This window comes from Hemiscyllium ocellatum, chromosome 21, assembly GCF_020745735.1.
Source record: "Hemiscyllium ocellatum isolate sHemOce1 chromosome 21, sHemOce1.pat.X.cur, whole genome shotgun sequence".
Lineage (NCBI taxonomy): Eukaryota > Metazoa > Chordata > Chondrichthyes > Orectolobiformes > Hemiscylliidae > Hemiscyllium > Hemiscyllium ocellatum.
In genome coordinates, this window is record NC_083421.1 from 36,686,377 (window position 1) to 36,705,782 (window position 19,406).

Here is a 19,406-nt window from a genome sequence, read left to right on the forward strand (position 1 = left end):
AATTAATATGCATTTGAAAGAATCAAAACCGACTGTATTTTTCAGCCCTCTAGACAGCCTGTTTTTAAAACTGACAACACTCAATGAACTACATTCCCAGTTGAGCTGTTTACCCTTCTCTGTTGCTACATCCCTGCACCTCCTTTTCAACGTACATTTTTAAACACATGACACATCCTTGTGATTTACTGCCCAAGCCATCATCAAAAAGCTTGCCATGATCTCCAATGTCTGGTCCCTTTACTAACTTAAATGCATAAATCGTATCACCCCATGGAGTAACTGAATGAACTGAGAAAAGAACAAGATTTTAACTGATGAAAGAATGTATAAATCCCTCGAAACTTGCTATTACTCATAGCAATACCTGCTGGCCTCTAGCATTTCACCACTGTTAATTTAGCACCAAAAGGTATTTTCAACAGGATTGGGTGAACTGTTACAATCTAATCAAATATTCCTGAAAATGTGCAAATAACACAAGAAGTGAGTTCCAACTTGAACAACGGGAGTATTATATGTCAGAATCAAGTTTTCCAACTTCTGAAAATGAAATGAGTAATTAGTTGATTAATTTATCAGAAGTAATGTGGTGTTTTGGAAAGTGTTATAAACAGTTTCAGTTCCAGGAACATTACAATAACCTGCCTGGAAATCCAGTATCTAAACTGGGGAACACATTCAATGGAACCAAGCTTTCCATCTGCCACAGCAAAAACATTTACACAGCACCTTTGTCACTGAGCTTATAGCAGAATATGATCATTTATTAAAAAAAACACATGAAAGCATGATTAAAATTAAAAAATATTCTCTACCACTGTAGCTAGAAAATAGATTTGATTCTTTAATGTATATTTAATTTATACTTGTGTAATACTGAAAATGAGATCTAGAATCACTGTTGTTACATTTAAATATGTTTTCTAATCTGACTTATAGATGTCAAAGAGTCACATGCTTCCATACTTCAATCCTTTATATCAGGTATTTGCAAAGGCATATGCTTCAAATAGTACATCATTTGTGCTACTCAACCCTTCTCAACAAGGGGTTCTTTGTAAATGCTTGTATTTTTAAACCAAAGAGCAAGTGGTCTGTTTTTACCCAAAACAAAAACTATTGAGGATATCATTCAATGAGAGGTATAGAGAAACTGCTCCAATTCTGGATGCATCAGGGAAACTTAGAAATTAAGGAAACATTTTTTTTAAATTGCTATTTCACTATTCTGGATTGCAATAATAAAGTAACAGCATTGTAAAATCTGATAGCATCATTCGAAAGTAGCGATATGTTTCCTTACCTGTTTCTTTACTGAAGCAGGTTTGGTGAAATTTTCCCATGTAGAATTCCAGACCAATAATGGCAAACATCACAATCGCAAAGAACAAGAGAAGCCCAATCTGCAGCAATGGCACCATCGCCTTCATGATCGACTTCAGTACGACTTGTAAGCCTGATTGAAGGAAGACAGGAATTGATAGATTTTGCTTGGACTTAGTTTAGACTGTAAAACCAAGACAGGTAGACTGAGCTATGGTAAAGATCAGAGTTCTCTGAGTGAGTAACCGAACAGGCTCAAAGGGATGAATAGTCTATTCCTAGGATCCTATATCAGCTGATTTGCTGCTCAGTCAATTCAAATTGCACTTATCTTATTGAAAAACATGCTTGATTTAAAATTACATGTTCAAGTCTGTTATTCACAGGCACAATTAAACCGAAATACTGGTGATTGTGGAATACAGTACTGAAAAGGAAATTAATCTCCTATGTATGTTTCCATAAGAATGCATCAAATGTAAATAAATTCAAAATACAGAGAACATATTAGAAAATAGTTCATGGATATCTCTCCACCAAAAAAAGGCCGCGAAATATAACTTGCAATTACTGTTCAAAAGTTATACTTGCGAAAATACTCTGCAGGTAATTATAAGAATAAAGATTAAAGCCCATTTTAAACGAGATGCAAAAGGAAAATGAAATTTAAAATGAAAATGCTGGTAACTCTGGTTTTAATATTTCTGTTGAACTTTCAATGTTTACACAGGGGAGTTAATTCCAAAACTGGAGAGATAAAATATAACCATGGTGAAAGAAATGCACTGTATTAGACTTTCCCAACACAAACTTCACCATGTGACTACGAGAAAGATTAAAACTGCATGTTACAATGAATGCTGTTCTTCTTTAAGGAGAGAAGTATAGTGACTGTAACAAGGTCAGCTAGGTGGACCTCACAGAATATGAGTTCCCTGATTAGGTCTGTTAATCTGGGCCAGTCAGGGAGCCCTGGCTGACAGATATTTACCATAGTGTCAGACATCAGTTCACCATGACAACTGGCTCTGAGGGAGCTATATCAGTGTCAAGGACTTTCCACGTGTAAATAAAGAGTGACTTGGTGACAGGATGCTGGCCTCTGTGGAGTTACTTCAGCAAGTACAATTAATTCTCCCCTAAATATTCTCCTTTGCATGCCATGGATAGAAACAATAGGACTGATCTGACCTTATGAGGCAAAAGGGCCATTTTATCCGAAGTAATCAGTTCATGCATAAATTGAATGCAGCATTACCTTAACAAACACAGATCCATTCTGTGATAGAAATCTGAGCAACAACCACTAATAGACATCTTGTTGTACTTGACTAGAGCTTGCACCTACACAGCCCTCATTACAACTTTTGTATGGTACAAACTGCTTCAAAATAAAACCTTATTCATTTTCTGCATATAACATTTGAGCCACTATCTTTTTTTTGTTTGCTTTTATTCATTGTAACTAGCATATCAGGAGGGGATTGATCTGATGTCCTGCGAAGCACTGGAGTATATCATGTGAGGCTCCTTATTCAGGCTAGACTTATCTTTAACCATATTTGACTTCAGAGTGTTTATTTAATCAAAGCACTGTGACTGATTATTAAGGATTAACGATGATTCATGTGTGTTTGAATTTGAAAAGCCGCGATAGAGCAGACAGGGTTCTGACAGCACCTGCGGTGAATTATTTTACCTGGCTGAAGTCAGCCTGCAAGTTAAGAAATGGCATTGAACTCCACTAACTATATGACAGATGTCCTGTTTTCATAAAGTCTGAAAGTACAAAATCAATTGGATAACGGTGGGGTGATTTTCTCTCGTGGCTTTAGCAGCTACAAGGGCTGTCTGCTCCTGCCTTTCAGCAGACACAGGCATAGATGGTCATATTTGCAGCCTTTCTCTGACATGTACCAGGTGCAGAACCCATTCCATAACCCTACATAAGTCCCAATCATTAATTGTACATCATTCTTGATTACACTGCATCATGGGAGGTGAGGGCTTAGTGATACTATTGCCAGACTATTAATACAGAGACCCCAGTCATGATCTGGGGCCCTAGATTCAAATTCCACCATGATTTGAATTCAATGTGAAAATAAAATCTGGAGTTAGGTGTCTAATGATCACCATGAAACTATTCTCAATTGTCAGAAAAATCCATCTGGTTCACCTTAGGGAAGGAAATGGCCATCCTCACCAGGTCTGACCTACATGTGCCTCAGAACCACAGCAATGTAGTTGACTCTAAACTACCCTCTGGATAATTAGGAATGCACAATAAATGCTGACCAGGCCAGTGATGTCTGCATCCCATGAATGATTTTAAAATACTGCAACTCTTGTGCATTCCAATTCCCTGCAGCAGAAGTCCTAGGGCTTGCTGGCCTCTGCAACATATGCTGCTAGGCAGTTTTGTATTTAGCTTGTTAAACAAGTCTGCTGGGGGAGAGGGTGACCAACTGCTGGGCAAGTAATTGGGTGGGAATCAGTGAATGGCACTAAACTGTAATAAGACATTGTAATGGGTTACCACTAGAAAAGAGCTGAGAACAAAGGCTGGATGTTAAGCTAGTAAAAGGGCACCCATTTACATGGAGTCAAAATTGGGGTCCATGTGTCACAAATGAGAATTTTGCTGCCATCTTGCCTGACTGTGCCTTATATCATCATTGAGCTTCTTGCTGTACCTTGAGGCATTGTTGTGTACTCTACTAGCTGATTGTTGACCATCATCCTCTCCACATCTCCCTCCAGAACATACATTCTATTGTGAACGCAGCCCCTTGTTATTCAAGAGTTGCCCGTGACTGATTATAAAGGCACCCTGGCCTTGATGGATGTGAGGAGAAGGGGCTGATAATTTTCTTTTTATAAAGCGACGCCACCTTTCCATCATTCATCCAGTTCAAATTATCAAGCCCTGATGTCTAAATCACACCTTGGTGGTTCTCCCTACTCTCTGAGCATCTCTGTCACATACACTTCCCATTTAAAATCCATGTTCTGGATGCCCCACCCAAGCATTACAGAAATTTGGCCAGAACTGTCTTTCTGCTTCTCTCCCTCAACTTCTATACCAAACTATTTTTCATCTTTGGTGATTTAAACCTACATCTCACCTCTTCTTGCTCTTTCTCATTCAAATCCTTCCTTCCTACAATCTTTTTAAATTAATTCACAAACACTCAATATTGAAATCCCACATGGTCTCATTATTTCCAGGAACCACAGATCCACTATTCATTCCCTTGTATTGCTTTCTATCCATAATTTCCTCCTTTTTCCATCCCATCAACATTCAACTTGCTAACCTGGTTTTCCGTAAAACAATACCTCAACTTTCGTATTCTCAGCCACATTTCCAATTCCTTCAATAGCCTGGCCCCCTCTCTATCTCTGTAACCTCCTCCATGCCCACAATTTTCTGACAATATATACTCATCCAATTCTGACTTCTAGAACAATCTAATTTTAATTGCTGTATTTTTAGTGGCTGTGTTTTCACCTGCTTCAGTCGGAAACAAAACCCCTCTACATCTCCTCTTCAAGAACATTCCTTAAAACCTACGTCTTTGATCAAGCTTTCAGTCAATTGTCCCACTGACAAATGTGGCTTGGTCTTAAATGTATTCAATAATGCTCCTATGAGGCATGTTGGGTAATTTTACTGCATTAAAGCTGGGATACAAATGCAATTTGCTGTTGATGTGGAAAACAATGCAAGTGAAACTAGGGAGGGCTCCATCAGTCACACACTAACCATTCACTTCTGAGCCCAAATTCGTATTCAGCCCCAGATAAGTGAATAAAAACTGTCCAGGCTTGGGTAGTTTTTAATTATTTCCTAGTATGCCATTAGAAGTAACGAGAGCGCATGTACGTTGTTAGTCAAAATGTTGTTGATCAATGCATTTGCAGTTATTATCTGAGCCACATTACTGGCAGTTATATATAGGAAGCAAGCTCTGTTATATTTTATCCATTCTCAGAACCAAACATCATTCAAACATAGACCCAAGACCCAAACATCATTCAAACAAGTTCCCATGCATCAGACACGTTTTCCTTCCCTAGTGAAGTATTGTGAACAGATGGTGGTCTCCTGGGCTCAACTAGAGATGCTATTTCAAATTCTAACATTGAAAGTGCTTGCTTGCTCCTGGCCTGTGGTAGCAGCCAAGAAGCCGGATGCAAATTAGTCTGGAGCAGCTAAGGATTCAAATATATTATGTCATAGAGAGGAAAAATTGTTTCCATGAAGTGTTACTGAAAAAGGTAGATCCAAAGCATAAATTAAGTTGCATTGATAATCATTAATAATGTGTCTCAACAATGTGGGCATTCTTGTTTCTCCATTTTAATTTTGAAAGCAGTTAGCAGAATGAAAAGGATGCTACAAGAAGAATTCAGTTTGCAAATAATTGAACAATATATAAATAATTAGGAATTTAAATTTGACCAAAGTTATCTCTTTAGCATATATTGGGTGAAAAGGAAAAGATGTTAATGAGTTTTGTATTTTTACTATCAACTGGCCAAACAATAAGAGATTCACTGCACCTTTACAAATGATTTCTAACAATATGCAATTATGCATTTTTATATGTGTTTTGGATGATTAAGAGTTTAAACACAATAGAATTAGGCAATGACAAGAGAACCAAGAATGGGTTACTTATGTTTGAAAACTATTACTGATGATGAAAAGTAGTGACCATTGGGAAAAAGAAGTTTAGGAATATAATGGTACATCATAGATTTTACCTTGATATTCTAGTGTCAATAATAAACAAGTGTTCTTGAAGACTATAAAATAATAGCAACTTGCATTTGTCTAGTGCCTTTAATATATAAATGTTTCAAAATTTTAAAACCAAGGCTTTGGTTGAACAAGAGCTGATGTACATCAGAGAGGATGGGGTTTGTTGGTAAATAAATAGATACAAGCACCAGTGTTTTGCAGGACTTCAGATTAATCGAGCATACAATATGGAAGATCAATGATAAGGTGCTGAATAATCAAGTCAAAAGGTAACAAATGTGTGCGACAGCATTTTAGCAGTGGATGATCTAAGACAGAGGCAACATCAGGGCAGGAGGAAACAGACAGTCTTAAGAAGGCATGGATTTGTGATCAGAAGTTCATCTTTAACAGGTTTAACCCTGGACTGTTGGCAGGAGCAGGAGTGGAGGCAGTTACCAGGGGATTATGTTTGAACAAAAATCTATTGTTTTGGTCCCTCCAATATTTCATAGGAAGATATTTCTGTTCATTCAGTATTGAATATGGGAAACGCAGTCCTATAATTTAGTAAGGGTGGAGGAGTCAAGAAACTGGTGAGGTACAGCTCAGTGTACTCAATCTACATGAGAAAACAAATGGTGTGATTTTGGATGATACTACTGAGGGGAGGTGTGTAAACATGAAATAGGAGTGGACTGAGGAGAAATTCAACAGTACTAGATTTCTTTAGAATCCTTACTGTGTGTCTTGGCCCAGCAAGTCCACCAACCTTCTGAAGAGTATCCCACCCAGACTCATTCCCCGACATTTCACCCTGACTCATGCACCTAACCTACACACTCCTGAATGCTATGGGCAATTCACCCAACCTGCACATCATTGGATTGCAGGAAGAAACCGGAATACCAGGAGGAAACCCACACAGACATAGGGAGAATAGGCAAACTCCACACAAACAGTTCCCTGAGGTTGGAATCGAACCTGGGTCCCTGGTACTATAAGGCAGCAATACTAACCACTGAGCTACTGTGTCACCCTGGGATAGATTCTACAGATGCATTTCATGCACATTTTTTTAACTTGAATAACGAAGTTTTAAAAAATGTTAATCTAGAACCTATAATATTAGGCATAAAAAGTAAATTTTAAAAATAATGGAAGCTAATTGTTCAACATACTTGGAATTCCTGATACAAGTTTCAATGGCCGTAAAACTCGGACGGCCCTCAACGTTCTCAGATCAAAGTCCGTTCCAACAGTGGCTAAAATCCTGCGCAAAGATAAAAGATAAAGATTAGAATATTTACTTCCCTGTAAAATCACCACACAGAAACATAATAAAATCAGCTTAGAGTATACACAGTACTTAAATACATCATTGTACTTAAAAAGAATAGATAGTATTTACAAATTCCGATCAATTTATTCAAATTTTTATGTTTGATGGATCTTTTATGTTAATTTCTGCTGGGTAGGCACGGTTTTGCAGAACTGACATGCCAATTAGGTAATGGCTTGATATATCTCAATCCATTACGTGCTCAATCCTTATGAGAGATCAAGACAAAGTGAGTGAGGGAAGAGAGCGAGGGAAAAGCTGCTTTAATATATCTTTCAAGCCATGCTTGTGAAAAGTTCATATGTTCTGGCTGGCTGCCAGAAACATTGTTATTTTCTCACTGAGTTGGCTTAGCAGGCTTTCTTGATGAATTTGACAAGTTCACTTGAGGGTGCTGTTGACACAAAACCAATACAAAAATACCGAGTGACTTTGGGAGTGGAATTGGTCCTCGGCAACAGTTAAACATGTTCTGTTTCAGGAATTCAGGTTAGTTAAGGCTGGAACTGGAGCCAATGCTTACATTATTTTACATTCAGTTGTTTGGTAGTACAAAACTTAAGTATTACCAAAAACAGACATATTTTATTGAAGTTTTCTGTTTCGCATTCATCAGGACAATTCACAAGAATATCAGTTTGAGGGCAAACTATATTGCATGAGAGAACAATGCTGATTGTTTGGAAAATGGAGTCGGGAGTGTGGTGTTGGAAATGCACAGCAGGTCAGGCAGTAACCGAGGAGCAGGAGAATCAACATTTCAGGCATAAGCCCTTCATTAGGAATTTCTTGATGAAAGGCTTATGCCCAAAATATTGATTTTCCTGCTCCTCAGATGCTGCCTGACCTGCTGTGCTTTTCCAGCACCACACTCTCGACTCTGATCGCCAGCACCTGCAGTCCTAATCTCTCCTGTTTGGAAAATGGAATCTGGAAGAGGCATTGCCATAGAGAATGCACAAGTCAATGATGATCAACACCTAAATACTAGGCTTTGTTCAAATTTTAAACCAAGCAGGTTGGCTCTGAAATTTAAACGAAGCTTGACAGTTAACTATCAGCTACCATTAGTAGATGCATTTTCCATAGCAACACCCCCACTCATCAAATTCTAATGGCCAATCAGCAGTTTCCTCTCATATAGTATATATGTTAGTTTCTCATTACATTGCTGTTCTTGCAAATTGTCCTGATGGGTACAAATACAAAGCTTCAAAAACATGTCTTTTTTTCAGCAATACATTTACATTTATTTACAGAGCTATACATTACAAACATTCATGTTCTAATTCAATAATTTCAGTTTTAATCTCTGTGTAATTTTATAAGGCTCAAAAGAATACCCACCACTTGTACATACTTAGCTATAGTTAATAGGCAATTAACACAATATGGTAGCAAGTGAGGACTGCAGATGCTAGAGATCGGAGTTGAAAAGTGTGGTGCTAGAAAAGCACAGCTGGTCAGGCAGCATCCAAGGAGCAGGAGAGTCGAAATTTTGAGCATAAGCCCTTCATCAGGAATGAAGAGGTGGCCCATGGGAGCAAAGATAAATGGGAGGGGGTGGGAAGGTAGCTGGGAATGCAATAGGTAGATGAAGGTGTGGGCTGAAGGTGACAGGTCGATCAGGAGAGTGGAGCGAATAGGTGGGAAGGACGATTGTTAGGTAAGACAGTTCAAGAGGGCAGTGCCTAGTTGGAAGGTTGGATCTGGGATAAGGTAGGGGGATGGGAAATAGTAAACAACCCCACCACCATTTTGCCAAACACTTTAACTCCCCCTCCCACAAGCAAGTCCTGGGCCTCCTCCACTGCCAAACTCTAGCCACCCGACACTTGGAGGAAGAACACTTCATCTTCCACCTTGGGACCCTCCAACCATGCGGGATCAATGTGACTTTCACCAGTTTCCCCATTTCCAGCCCCCCCCCACCCAAGATCCTCTTGAACTGTTCATCTTGCAGCCCTCTTGGGCCACGCCATCATTCCTGATGAAGAGCTTATGCTCGAAATGTCAATATGTCAATTCTCCTGCTTCTCGGATTCTTCCTGAGCGGCTGTGCTTTTCCAGCACCACACTCTTTGAATCAATACAATATGCATAGCGAATAACACTTAGTGAATTTTAAGCCTGTTTTACTCCTACATTTTTGTCCAAAACTTGAATGGAAAATTAAATCAGGTACAGTGTATAACAGGCTGCTTATTCACTATGACAGTGCGATGCTTATATCCTTGAAATCTCTCAAGTTCCTGCTTTATTTCAAGGACTGGATGACCTATACAGATGGTTACTGTGAGACAAGAGCTATCCACTGGAAAAATGGCTGATGACTCTGTTATGCAACTCCCTGACTTTGACTGCAAGTAGCTACAATGCAGTCCATTCTTCAATTGGGGCCATCATAGAGTAGATAATAGGCCTCCTGAAGTTGAGATTCCAAAGTTTTGATTAACCTGAGGCAGGTGACCTTAGGGTATTGTGTGTCACTTAAGCTTTGCATGCTGTGCACTGTACAACTGCAGGAGGCAAAGAGAGGATGTGAGGAACAGTGAAGAGCTGGGAGGGCTGCAGTAGTGTTCCGAGGATGAAGATGAGGACACTGTGCAGAACAAACAACACCTCCAGCATGACAGACACTAGCAGTAAGATAGCACTTAAGTTACATATGTATCCACGGCAGCACGGTAGCACAGTGGTTAGCACTGCAGCGTCATAGCGCCAGAGACCCGGGTTGAATTCCTGCCTCAGGCGACTGACTGTGTGGAGTTTGTATATTCTCCCCGTGTCTGCGTGGGTGTGCTCCGGTTTCCTCCCACAATCCAAAAATGTGCAGGTTAGGTGAATTGGCCATGCTAAATTGCCCATAGTGTTAGATGCAGGGGTAAACATAGGGGATTAGATCTGGGTGGGTGCGCTTCGGCGGGTCGGTGTGGACTTGTTGGGCCGAAAGGCCTGTTTCCACACTGTAAGTAATCTAAAATCAATAGATAGGTTTAGTGATCATTCATTGATCACAAATTCATCATTTCTTGAAAGTCAAGCAACCCTGTTGGTTCCCAGGAGACAATGAAGCTCTGTCTGTGGCTCAATAAAATGTAAGGCTTCAACTGTTCAAAGACTTTCCAACATGTGATGCTCCCACATTGAACAGTGAGAAGATGTAATGCTACACTGAGCATTAGACAGGATTCTAACATGGTAAGGCACTCAGGACAGATGGCTGAGCTACTTGATTCATACAGTTACAAAGACAGTCAATCAGACAAGCGATGATGTAAAATAGCAGTATCTTTATAATTGAGGAGCTCTATTTACAATGAAGTGTCACCCCTGCCACCTATGTGTCTTCAAAAGCTTAACTTTTCAATTTCCCTTCCACCGCAGCGACTGATGAACTACTTGTGGATGGACCCAGTGCATAGCTGGGCTTCAATAGAGTAGTGGCAGTTTGAATCAATGAGAATCCCAGCAGCATGAATCCCAGCAGCAGGAATCCCAGAGGGTTCCAGCAGCATGAATCCCAGATGGTCCCTGGTGCATGAATCCCAGCAAGTCCCAGCACTGGAGAGTACTTTTGCGGCAGCACAGAGACCTGATGTGAGCAGTATATATTATGTGCGAACACCCCAGACCTCATGAGGGAAATGCTGAACATTGAAATCGTCTCCCGACACTCTTCTACCCACCATTCTCTCTGCTCCATGAAGTTTTTAGTGAAACATATCCCTTCGGCCAAGGGTTTGTTCCTTTAGCCTAACTATTCATGAGGCCCGCTGTCAAATTTTGTTTGATACTTTGAAGGCCTGCACTGCACATTATTATCGATGATGCTGATCAATTTTTCTTCTCCTTTTTGAAATAAATTTGCCTCCAGCGTAACAAATACTGAATATGTTAGGGAGACTATGGTCAGTGAAAGTATTTCCAGGAATGGTTTACTTCATAAATTGTGTGAACATTAAGTATCATAAGCTTTATCTGCACTGCGGAGCATAAAAAGTATTGAATAACTTCTGTACTCAATGAAGTAATATAAAATAGATATTTATGGGACATATGAATTATACTAGACAAAACAAGACATTTGGATTGCGTTTCCTTTTTAAAAGAGTTGTTCACTACTCTCACCCCTCTGCCTGGCTGATTGTGGCTCACATGGCAATGCTCTGAGTTACAAGTTTGTAGATTCAGGATCCACATCAGTTCTCTAGTACACTACTGGGGGAGGTGTTTGAGGTTCCACCTTTTGGATGAGACATATCCCGGGACACCATCTTCTGCTCAGGAGAACGCAAGAGTTCCTATGGCATTATTTTGAAGAACAGCATCCCCTGTGTCCTGGTCAAGATTGATCCCTCATTCAGCATCACAAAAAGAAATAACCTTGACTTTTTCACATTGGCTGTTGAGGGCCTTTGCTGATTGCAAATTTGTCTTCATGTATCATACAATTTAATGGAGACCAAACCATAAAAGTACTTTGTTGACTTTGTAAAGCATTTTGAGACATCTAGTGATCATTAAAAACATGATATAATTACAAATTTTCCCATTTTTCACCACTCTGCCCCCAGAACTCTGCTGATCGCTATCTCTTCAAGTCTTTACTCCACTCCATTTTGAAAGTTACAACTGAACTTATTTCCACTAAAGGCAGTGCCTCCCCAGAGTAAAACAGTTCTCTCACATCTGGTTCTTCTGTCAATAAACAATACAACAAGATTAAGCAGAATTCTTTAATGTACATTGCATAACTTCTATCAAGTGTAGTTTTGTAATGCACATTAACTTTAGAATAAAGAGAAAGGGCACTTGCAGAGTCCAGTCAGGATATGGTTTTTTTTCTACCCTTGCGTGAAAGGGAATTATTCTCCATCAGTACTATGTAAAAGTATTTATGTTGCGTGCAAGTGTCTCTTCCACTTTATAACTCCAACAGCTGTCAAGTAACCAATACTTCAAAAAAAGACAGTCACCACTTACAACTAACCACATTGGTACATAGAGTGGTTATTGACCATGTACGGAGCCCTCTAGGGAAAGGGTATATGAGAAAGTCTCTGATTCCCGATCCTGTGCAAATCCAAATCCGTTTCAATGTTTTACATTTGAAAAGGTTTTTGCAGAGTAAACACTGAGTACATTTCTTGTGCTGGAGCTGAATCTTGCAGTTCCTTTGGTTAAATCTAGCATTTTGGTTTTAAGTTAAATATGAAATGCAAATATTCCAAATTAAATGCTGAAATATCAGATGTCAAGTCAACACAAACCCTGATGGATCCTGCGTAGTGTGAACGAAACATTTAACTCTCGCTTTGATCTGATGCATATGTTGTATCTCAGATAATAACACTTACATAACACTTTACTCATTCGTTGGGAGAATTACATCAGAAAAGGCTAGGACAATATAGAATGCATGTTAAAGAGCAGTTTCCATGAGGATACAAGTTTTTAATCTTTTAGTGCATCTCCAACAGATTTTTTTACTCAAGTTCCAATTCTCACCATGTCATAGCCTATCTCTGGGATGGAAGTGAACCAGCAGGAAACCAGTAAATATCAATCTAAGGTGCTCGATTTCTCCCTAAATCTCTATTCAGTATCTCTCTTTGAAACTAGGATTAGACTCTGGGGGAAATCTGGGACAGAACCCAACACACCATAACTCTACTCTCTCAGACAGTCTCTTGAGACCAAGTGTCACTTTTTGTCCTCCAAGGTTATAAGTCTCAGAGTGACTAAAACAGTCCAACACTTGGTTCACACACTCTGCTACTGTTGGGGCCAGTGGTGTTTGAACAGGTGGATGAGTAAGATGCTTGGGTTTCTACCCACTCCTTTCACTCTTTGCACTTGTCTCCACCTGCGCCTGTCAGAGGTGCTCAAATTGGTAGGCACTTTTGCAGATGTTTCTTTGCCAGTTTGGGTGATCTTGAGTTAGGGATGTCCTTGAGAAGGTGGGGATGTTGCAATTTTTTCCAGAGAGTTTTTGATGACATCCTTGTACTGTTATTTTTTCATCCTGGGCAATGTTTGCTGTGATGAACATGATAGTAAAGAACCTAATTTGGAAGTCTTGAGTCAGGTATGCCAACAGTATGTCCCATCCAACACAGATGATTGATAGATTGTAATGATTGCCTCCATGCTGGGGATGTTGCCTTGAACAAGGAAATTGACACTGGGGCATTTTTCCTACAATTGGACTTGCAAGATTTTGTCTGCAGCTCATATCACTACCTTTTTCAGATATTTACATTCACGTGTTTGAATGTATTCTCCTGCTCATTTAAATTTTCCAATTATTTTCGTTTTTTTTCCTACACTTAAGAGTTCAGGTTGATAACACTATTAAAAAAAGTCTAGTAGAATTCTAATTCTTGGACAGTCTGAAACATAAAAAGCAAGGTTCTATGGGTCTATAGACTAATGGGTCTATATAAAATCGTAAATTAGGAGTAACACATACATTATTGACAGTGCACCATAGGACAGAAGTTAAAGGTTTCGAAAGAACATGACACAAAATGAAAAGACTTCTGCCAAATTGTAAGGAAATAAATGGAAAGACAGAAATGGTAGGACAATGTAATAGAAGCTTTTTGAATTGTGAAGGGATAGTTCAACGTCAGTAGAATCAGATTGTTTGCAGAAGCTGGGAAATCAAGAATGAGACAATAGATATAACATAAAACATAATAAATTTAGAAAACAGGGTAGGCGAATCAACACAAGCAATTGTGAAGGTGCAAAATTTACTTGCAAAGTTAACCAATGAGGCAGAAAACATGTCCATGTCGAAAATCAGATTGGATAAATAACTGAGAGATAATGGGTTGAAGAGATAGGGAAACCAGGTAGATCAACATGATTAGAACTATTGGTTTACATGGAAAGTTTTACATGAAATATTGACATTTCGATGATCAACATCTGTGTAATTCCACGTAGATTCCACCGGGCGGCACGGTGGCACAGTGGTTAGCACTGCTGCCTCACAGCGCCTGAGACCTGGGTTCAATTCCCGACTCAGGCGACAGACTGTGTGGAGTTTGCACGTTCTCCCCGTGTCTGCGTGGGTTTCCTCCGGGTGCTCCAGTTTCCTCCCACAGTCCAAAGATGTGCGGGTCAGGTGAATTGGCCATGCTAAATTGCCCGTAGTGTTAGGTAAGGGGTAAATGTAGGGGTATGTGTGGGTTGCGCTTCGGCGGGTCGGTGTGGACTTGTTGGGCCGAAGGGCCTGTTTCCACACTGTAAGTCTAATCTAATCTATGTCAGTCACAACTCTATCTAATAGAGAAGACAGATTAACTGCTTCAAAGCTTCAGGAAATGTTGAAATTCTCTCAAACAACATACCAATTCATTTCCTATCTAACTTTTTCCTCCCTTCATCATTTAAAGGAAATATAAAATTTCATCTAATGGCAAGTTATCTGTGAAGAATTCTTTGTGAGGATCTGTATCCTGCAGCTGGTAGTTTTGTGGTATACAACGCATGTGACAAGAGACATTTGTTGAAGCTTTTCATTTAGTACTCATCAGGGCAATTCACAAGAAAACCAATGTAAAAGGAAGGCAACATCTCTATGAAGAGAAAACACTGGTTAGCAAGTGGGTCTGATTGGTAGAGGTGTTGCCATGAAGAATGCAGCAGTTAAATGATAACCAACAATTAAACACTAAATCTTGTTTAAATTTAATCCAGTTTGCTCAAAAGCTTTACGTCATTTTTCTTAGCTATTGCTCCACCTGTGGCAAGTTTCTGAATAATCTCAGCAGCTTTAATCAGATCTAAATTGTTTGTCCTGTTTCTCACTGAAATGATGTTTAGCATGTTACTTGCATTCTTGCCATTGTAAATACTGTAGAGTACTCCACTTTTCCCCATAACTACTGAATTGTCTCTTCTTCTTAATTCCCAAATTTTGAGCCCCAAAAGAAAAAGGAAAATATAATCCAACAATTTATCAGGAAACCATTTGAAAATCCCAGTAGATATCACCGTGGATTGTTATAAAGGCCTGTTACATCTGAAGAAGCAATAACTGAAACTAAAGCAATTGGCTAAATCTTTTTTTTAATCTATTTAGGTGCTTGTTTTACTTCACTCCCACTGTCTAATACTTTGGTTTTGTTTTTCTGGAAGATAAGGACACCTGAAGATTTGGTGTTTGCTTGTTATGACATTTTAGTTAATGATAATATTAAAATATCCAAGTCAAATGCCATATTGTAAACCAGTCACAATATAATGGAAAGCTCAAAAGGTCCTATTTGCATAAATGCTTTGGGAAACAGTTGCCATGCTATTGGGACAATTTGAACACTCTAGAAGTGAGGTGATGTTTAATGAATATAGCATGCTTCCAACTGATATTTTGCTAAAAACTAAGACTGTAAACCATTCACAAGGCTTGAAATAAATCAATTGTGTGCTAATCTAATGAAACATAGTGGACAAAAAAAATCTCAAAAATGTGCTTGGTGCTGATGACACATAGCGTGGAGGAAATTGAGCCATCTGGTTGGGACAATTAATACGATGGTTCAATTCTCTCACACATCATACAAGACAAATAATATATACCAAGCTACAGATAGGAGCTCTTGTGGCACTGTGATAGGTTATCCTGGCCAGAGGTAGGGAAACTATGTTCAAATTCCCACGTGCTCCAGCTATGTCATGTAACAAGTCTGAACAAGTTATTTTTTAAAAATCTATCCTGCTGTTAATATTCTAGGTGATTTTAGGGTCTTGTGGTGCAGTGGTAGTGTTCCCTACTCCAAGGACAGAAAGTCAGCTTTCAAATGCCCTGTGGATTTGTTACAATAACATGGGCAAGGAGGTAACTTATTTCTTTATGCAATTAAGTCTCTGCACTAACACTGGAAATTGCTCAAATAAAAGCAATATACTATGGATGCTGGAGATCTGAAATAAGAATAGAAAGTGCTGGAGGAACTCACCAGGTCTGGCAGCATGTGTTCAGAGAGGAACTTGTAATGCTACAAGTCTGATATGACTTTTCTTTGGATTGTTAACTCTCTCTCTCTCTCTCTCGCTCTCTCTCGTTACATGCATGTTTCAAGAAAGAGGCCTTGGAGTGCAGGTTCATAGCTCCCTGAAAGTGGAGTCACAGGTAGATAGGATAGTGAAGAAAGCATTTGGTATGCTTTCCTTTATTGCTCAGTGTACTGAGTACAGGAGTTGGGAGGTCATGTTGCAGCTGTACACGACATTGGTTAGGCCACTGTTGGAAGATTGCGTGCAATTCTGGTCTCCTTCCTATCGGAAAGATGTTGTGAAACTTGAAAGGCTTCAGAAAAGATTTACAAGAATGTTGCCAGAGTTGGAGGATTTGAGCTATGGGGAGATGCTGAACAGGCTGGGGCTGTTTTCCCTGGAGCATCGGAGGCTGAGGAGTGACCTTACAGAGGTTTACAAAATTATGAGGGGCATGGACAGGGTAAATAGGCAAAATCTTTTCCCTGGGATAGGGGAGTCCAGAACTAGAGGGCATAGGTTTAGGGTGAGAGGGGAAAGATATAAAATATTTTCACACAGAGAGTGATACGTGTATGGAATGAGCTGCCAGGGGATGTGGTGGAGGCTGGTACAATTGCCACACTTAAGAGGCATTTGGATGGGTATATGAATAGGAAGGGCTTGGAGGGATATGGGCTGGGTGCTGGCAGGTGGGACTAGATTGGGTTGGGATATCTGGTCGCATGGACCGAAGGCAATTCGACGTTTCGGGCCAGAGCCCTTCATCAGGCTGTGGCCCGAAACATCGAATTTCCTGTTCCTTGGATGCTGCCTGACCTGCTGTGCTTTAACCAGCAACACATTTTCAGCTCTGATCTCCAGCATCTGCAGACCTCACTTTTTACTTGCATGGACCGAAGGGCCTGTTTCCATGCTGCACATCTCTATGGCTCTATGAGCTGCTGAGTTTCCCCAGCATTTTCTTTTTTTATTACTGGAAGTTACTCATTCAAATCTCCAAGCGCATTGATCATGGTTGTGGCTTGTCACTGCTGTCAATTTCCAGAATTTAGATTATTGATTTTCACATTTGCTTTTAGCCAATTTTCCTTTGGAATGAAACAGTCCACAATTAAATTCTCATTATGGAAAGTAATGCACAGTAGAGCAAGGCCAACATGCATACACTAGATTTGCCAATACAAAGTGAATTTGAAGCCATCACGGACAATATTACCCGGAATAATTTTTACAAGTAATGCAAAATATAGAATAACATGACTAACACTTCATAGTTTTGTGATGTTCCAATAGCAGAAAGCGGACATTTTGTGGAAGTTCAGCAATATTTGATTTCTGTCACTCAGATTCTGAAATCAATATATATTAACAAGCTTGAAGTAAATACATAAAAATGAGGCAGAATTACCCTGTTGCTATGATTCTACTTTCTGAAACAATTTGTTACGAATAGTGGGTCCCTGACAACTAACGTAAGATTTCTGACACCATCATATCAAGCTTTTCTTTGTTTTCTAAGTGATGAAGTCCCCGTTGAGAAATTGTAAACCTTCAGAGACATCAATCTGTCATTACATATTCTACCCTCCTCCTCTGGATGAGAGAACATGAACACCAACTGCCAAGGAAAGCACTGAGGGGAATTGAAGATGTCTGTGAGCAGCAGCCATTACACTTCAGTGAGAAAGATAAAGTAGGCAGATTCTATAAATGGTAGCACACATTTCTCTCCAAACCTTACAGTGTCATGTCTGCTCCACTTGAAAGATTCTTGGCAAAGCTGCAAGAGCAGAAATTAAGAACTGTTACTACATTCTTGTTGTTTTTAACCTTAGTGCTGCAGATTTGTTATCTCATGAACTGTGCATTTGTGAGCACTCGCTGAAAAGAAACCACAAGTAGCTTCCATTTTCTTCTCAAAATACTTAAGCGTTCTTAAAACAGCCGTATCTACCAAAACTAAGAATGATGAAAAACTAATGACATTTGGGCTTGCCTAAATTCTCTGTGTCAAGATGGTATTATTATAATCAAGGCTCTAAATCCAAAACCAGCAGAGACAATGGGTAACAACTATTAAAATCCTGGTCAACTTTGATAAACTTTTGTTTTAAATTTACTTTTATTGTTGCTTATGTATTTAATTATGACTCCTGTTATTAATATAGGCATCATGGGGGTGGGGTGACATATATTATTCATTGTAGTTTTCTCATTAAAGTACACATGACAATAAGTTCTATAAATAAATGTAAATAGATGTAAATTAAAATCTGTTGCAATTCCTGATTAGTTTAATTTGGAATTGATAACTACAAAGCAGAGTGGATCCAGTGTATTTCATTTTATTTCCGATATTTATTCCCAAATTCTCATAGTTTTGTTTCCTGGCCTTTTTTGGTCTTCCGGCTTTTTGAGTTTGAAGCCCTTTCTGTTGCAGAAAGATTGCAAGTTATTGTATCATGCTTTTCTTTATTGGCTCAATTCTTGGAAAATTTTTTGAACGCAGCAGCGAGGAGAGAGGGAGGAGAGAAGTGAGGGCTGCTGGGAAGCTTTTAAGTGGGTGAGATCTAAACCCGATACCCTATACCATAGGGCCTCCCTCCCACCCACCACCTCTAAACTTACTAAGAGTATGTAAACTCGGTAAGTTTTCAGGTTTTCTCATTTCTTTTTCCTTTCTTCTCTTCCTTCTTTAGTTCTGTATGGGCTTTCAGATTAGCAGGGTATTGCTCATAGGGCAGTTGCATGTTCTTCCTGCAGAATGTGACACCTGAGAGACATGAAACATGTCTCTGCTGACCACATCTGCGGAAAGTGCACCCAACTCCAGCACCTCGAAAACCAAGTCAGGGAACTCGAGCTGGAACTGGATGAACTGTGGATCATCTGGGAGGCTGAGGGAGAAATTGAGAGGACGTACAGGGAGGTGGTCACTCCTCAGACACAGGATAAGGACAACTGGGTTACAAT

The 19,406-nt window shown here is 39.5% G+C and overlaps 1 protein-coding gene across 1 annotated transcript in view; it reads right to left on the bottom strand.

Moving 5' to 3' along the window:
- Positions 1-19,406, bottom strand: part of cacna1ba (calcium channel, voltage-dependent, N type, alpha 1B subunit, a) — a 600,961-nt gene that overhangs the window by 373,303 nt on the left and 208,252 nt on the right. Inside the window, exons 4-5 of the mRNA XM_060841327.1 lie at positions 7,258-7,349; positions 1,307-1,459 (exon numbers count right to left, since the gene is read on the bottom strand). Of these exons, the coding sequence (XP_060697310.1) occupies positions 1,307-1,459; positions 7,258-7,349 (245 nt within the window). The remainder of the gene's footprint in view (positions 1-1,306; positions 1,460-7,257; positions 7,350-19,406) is intronic.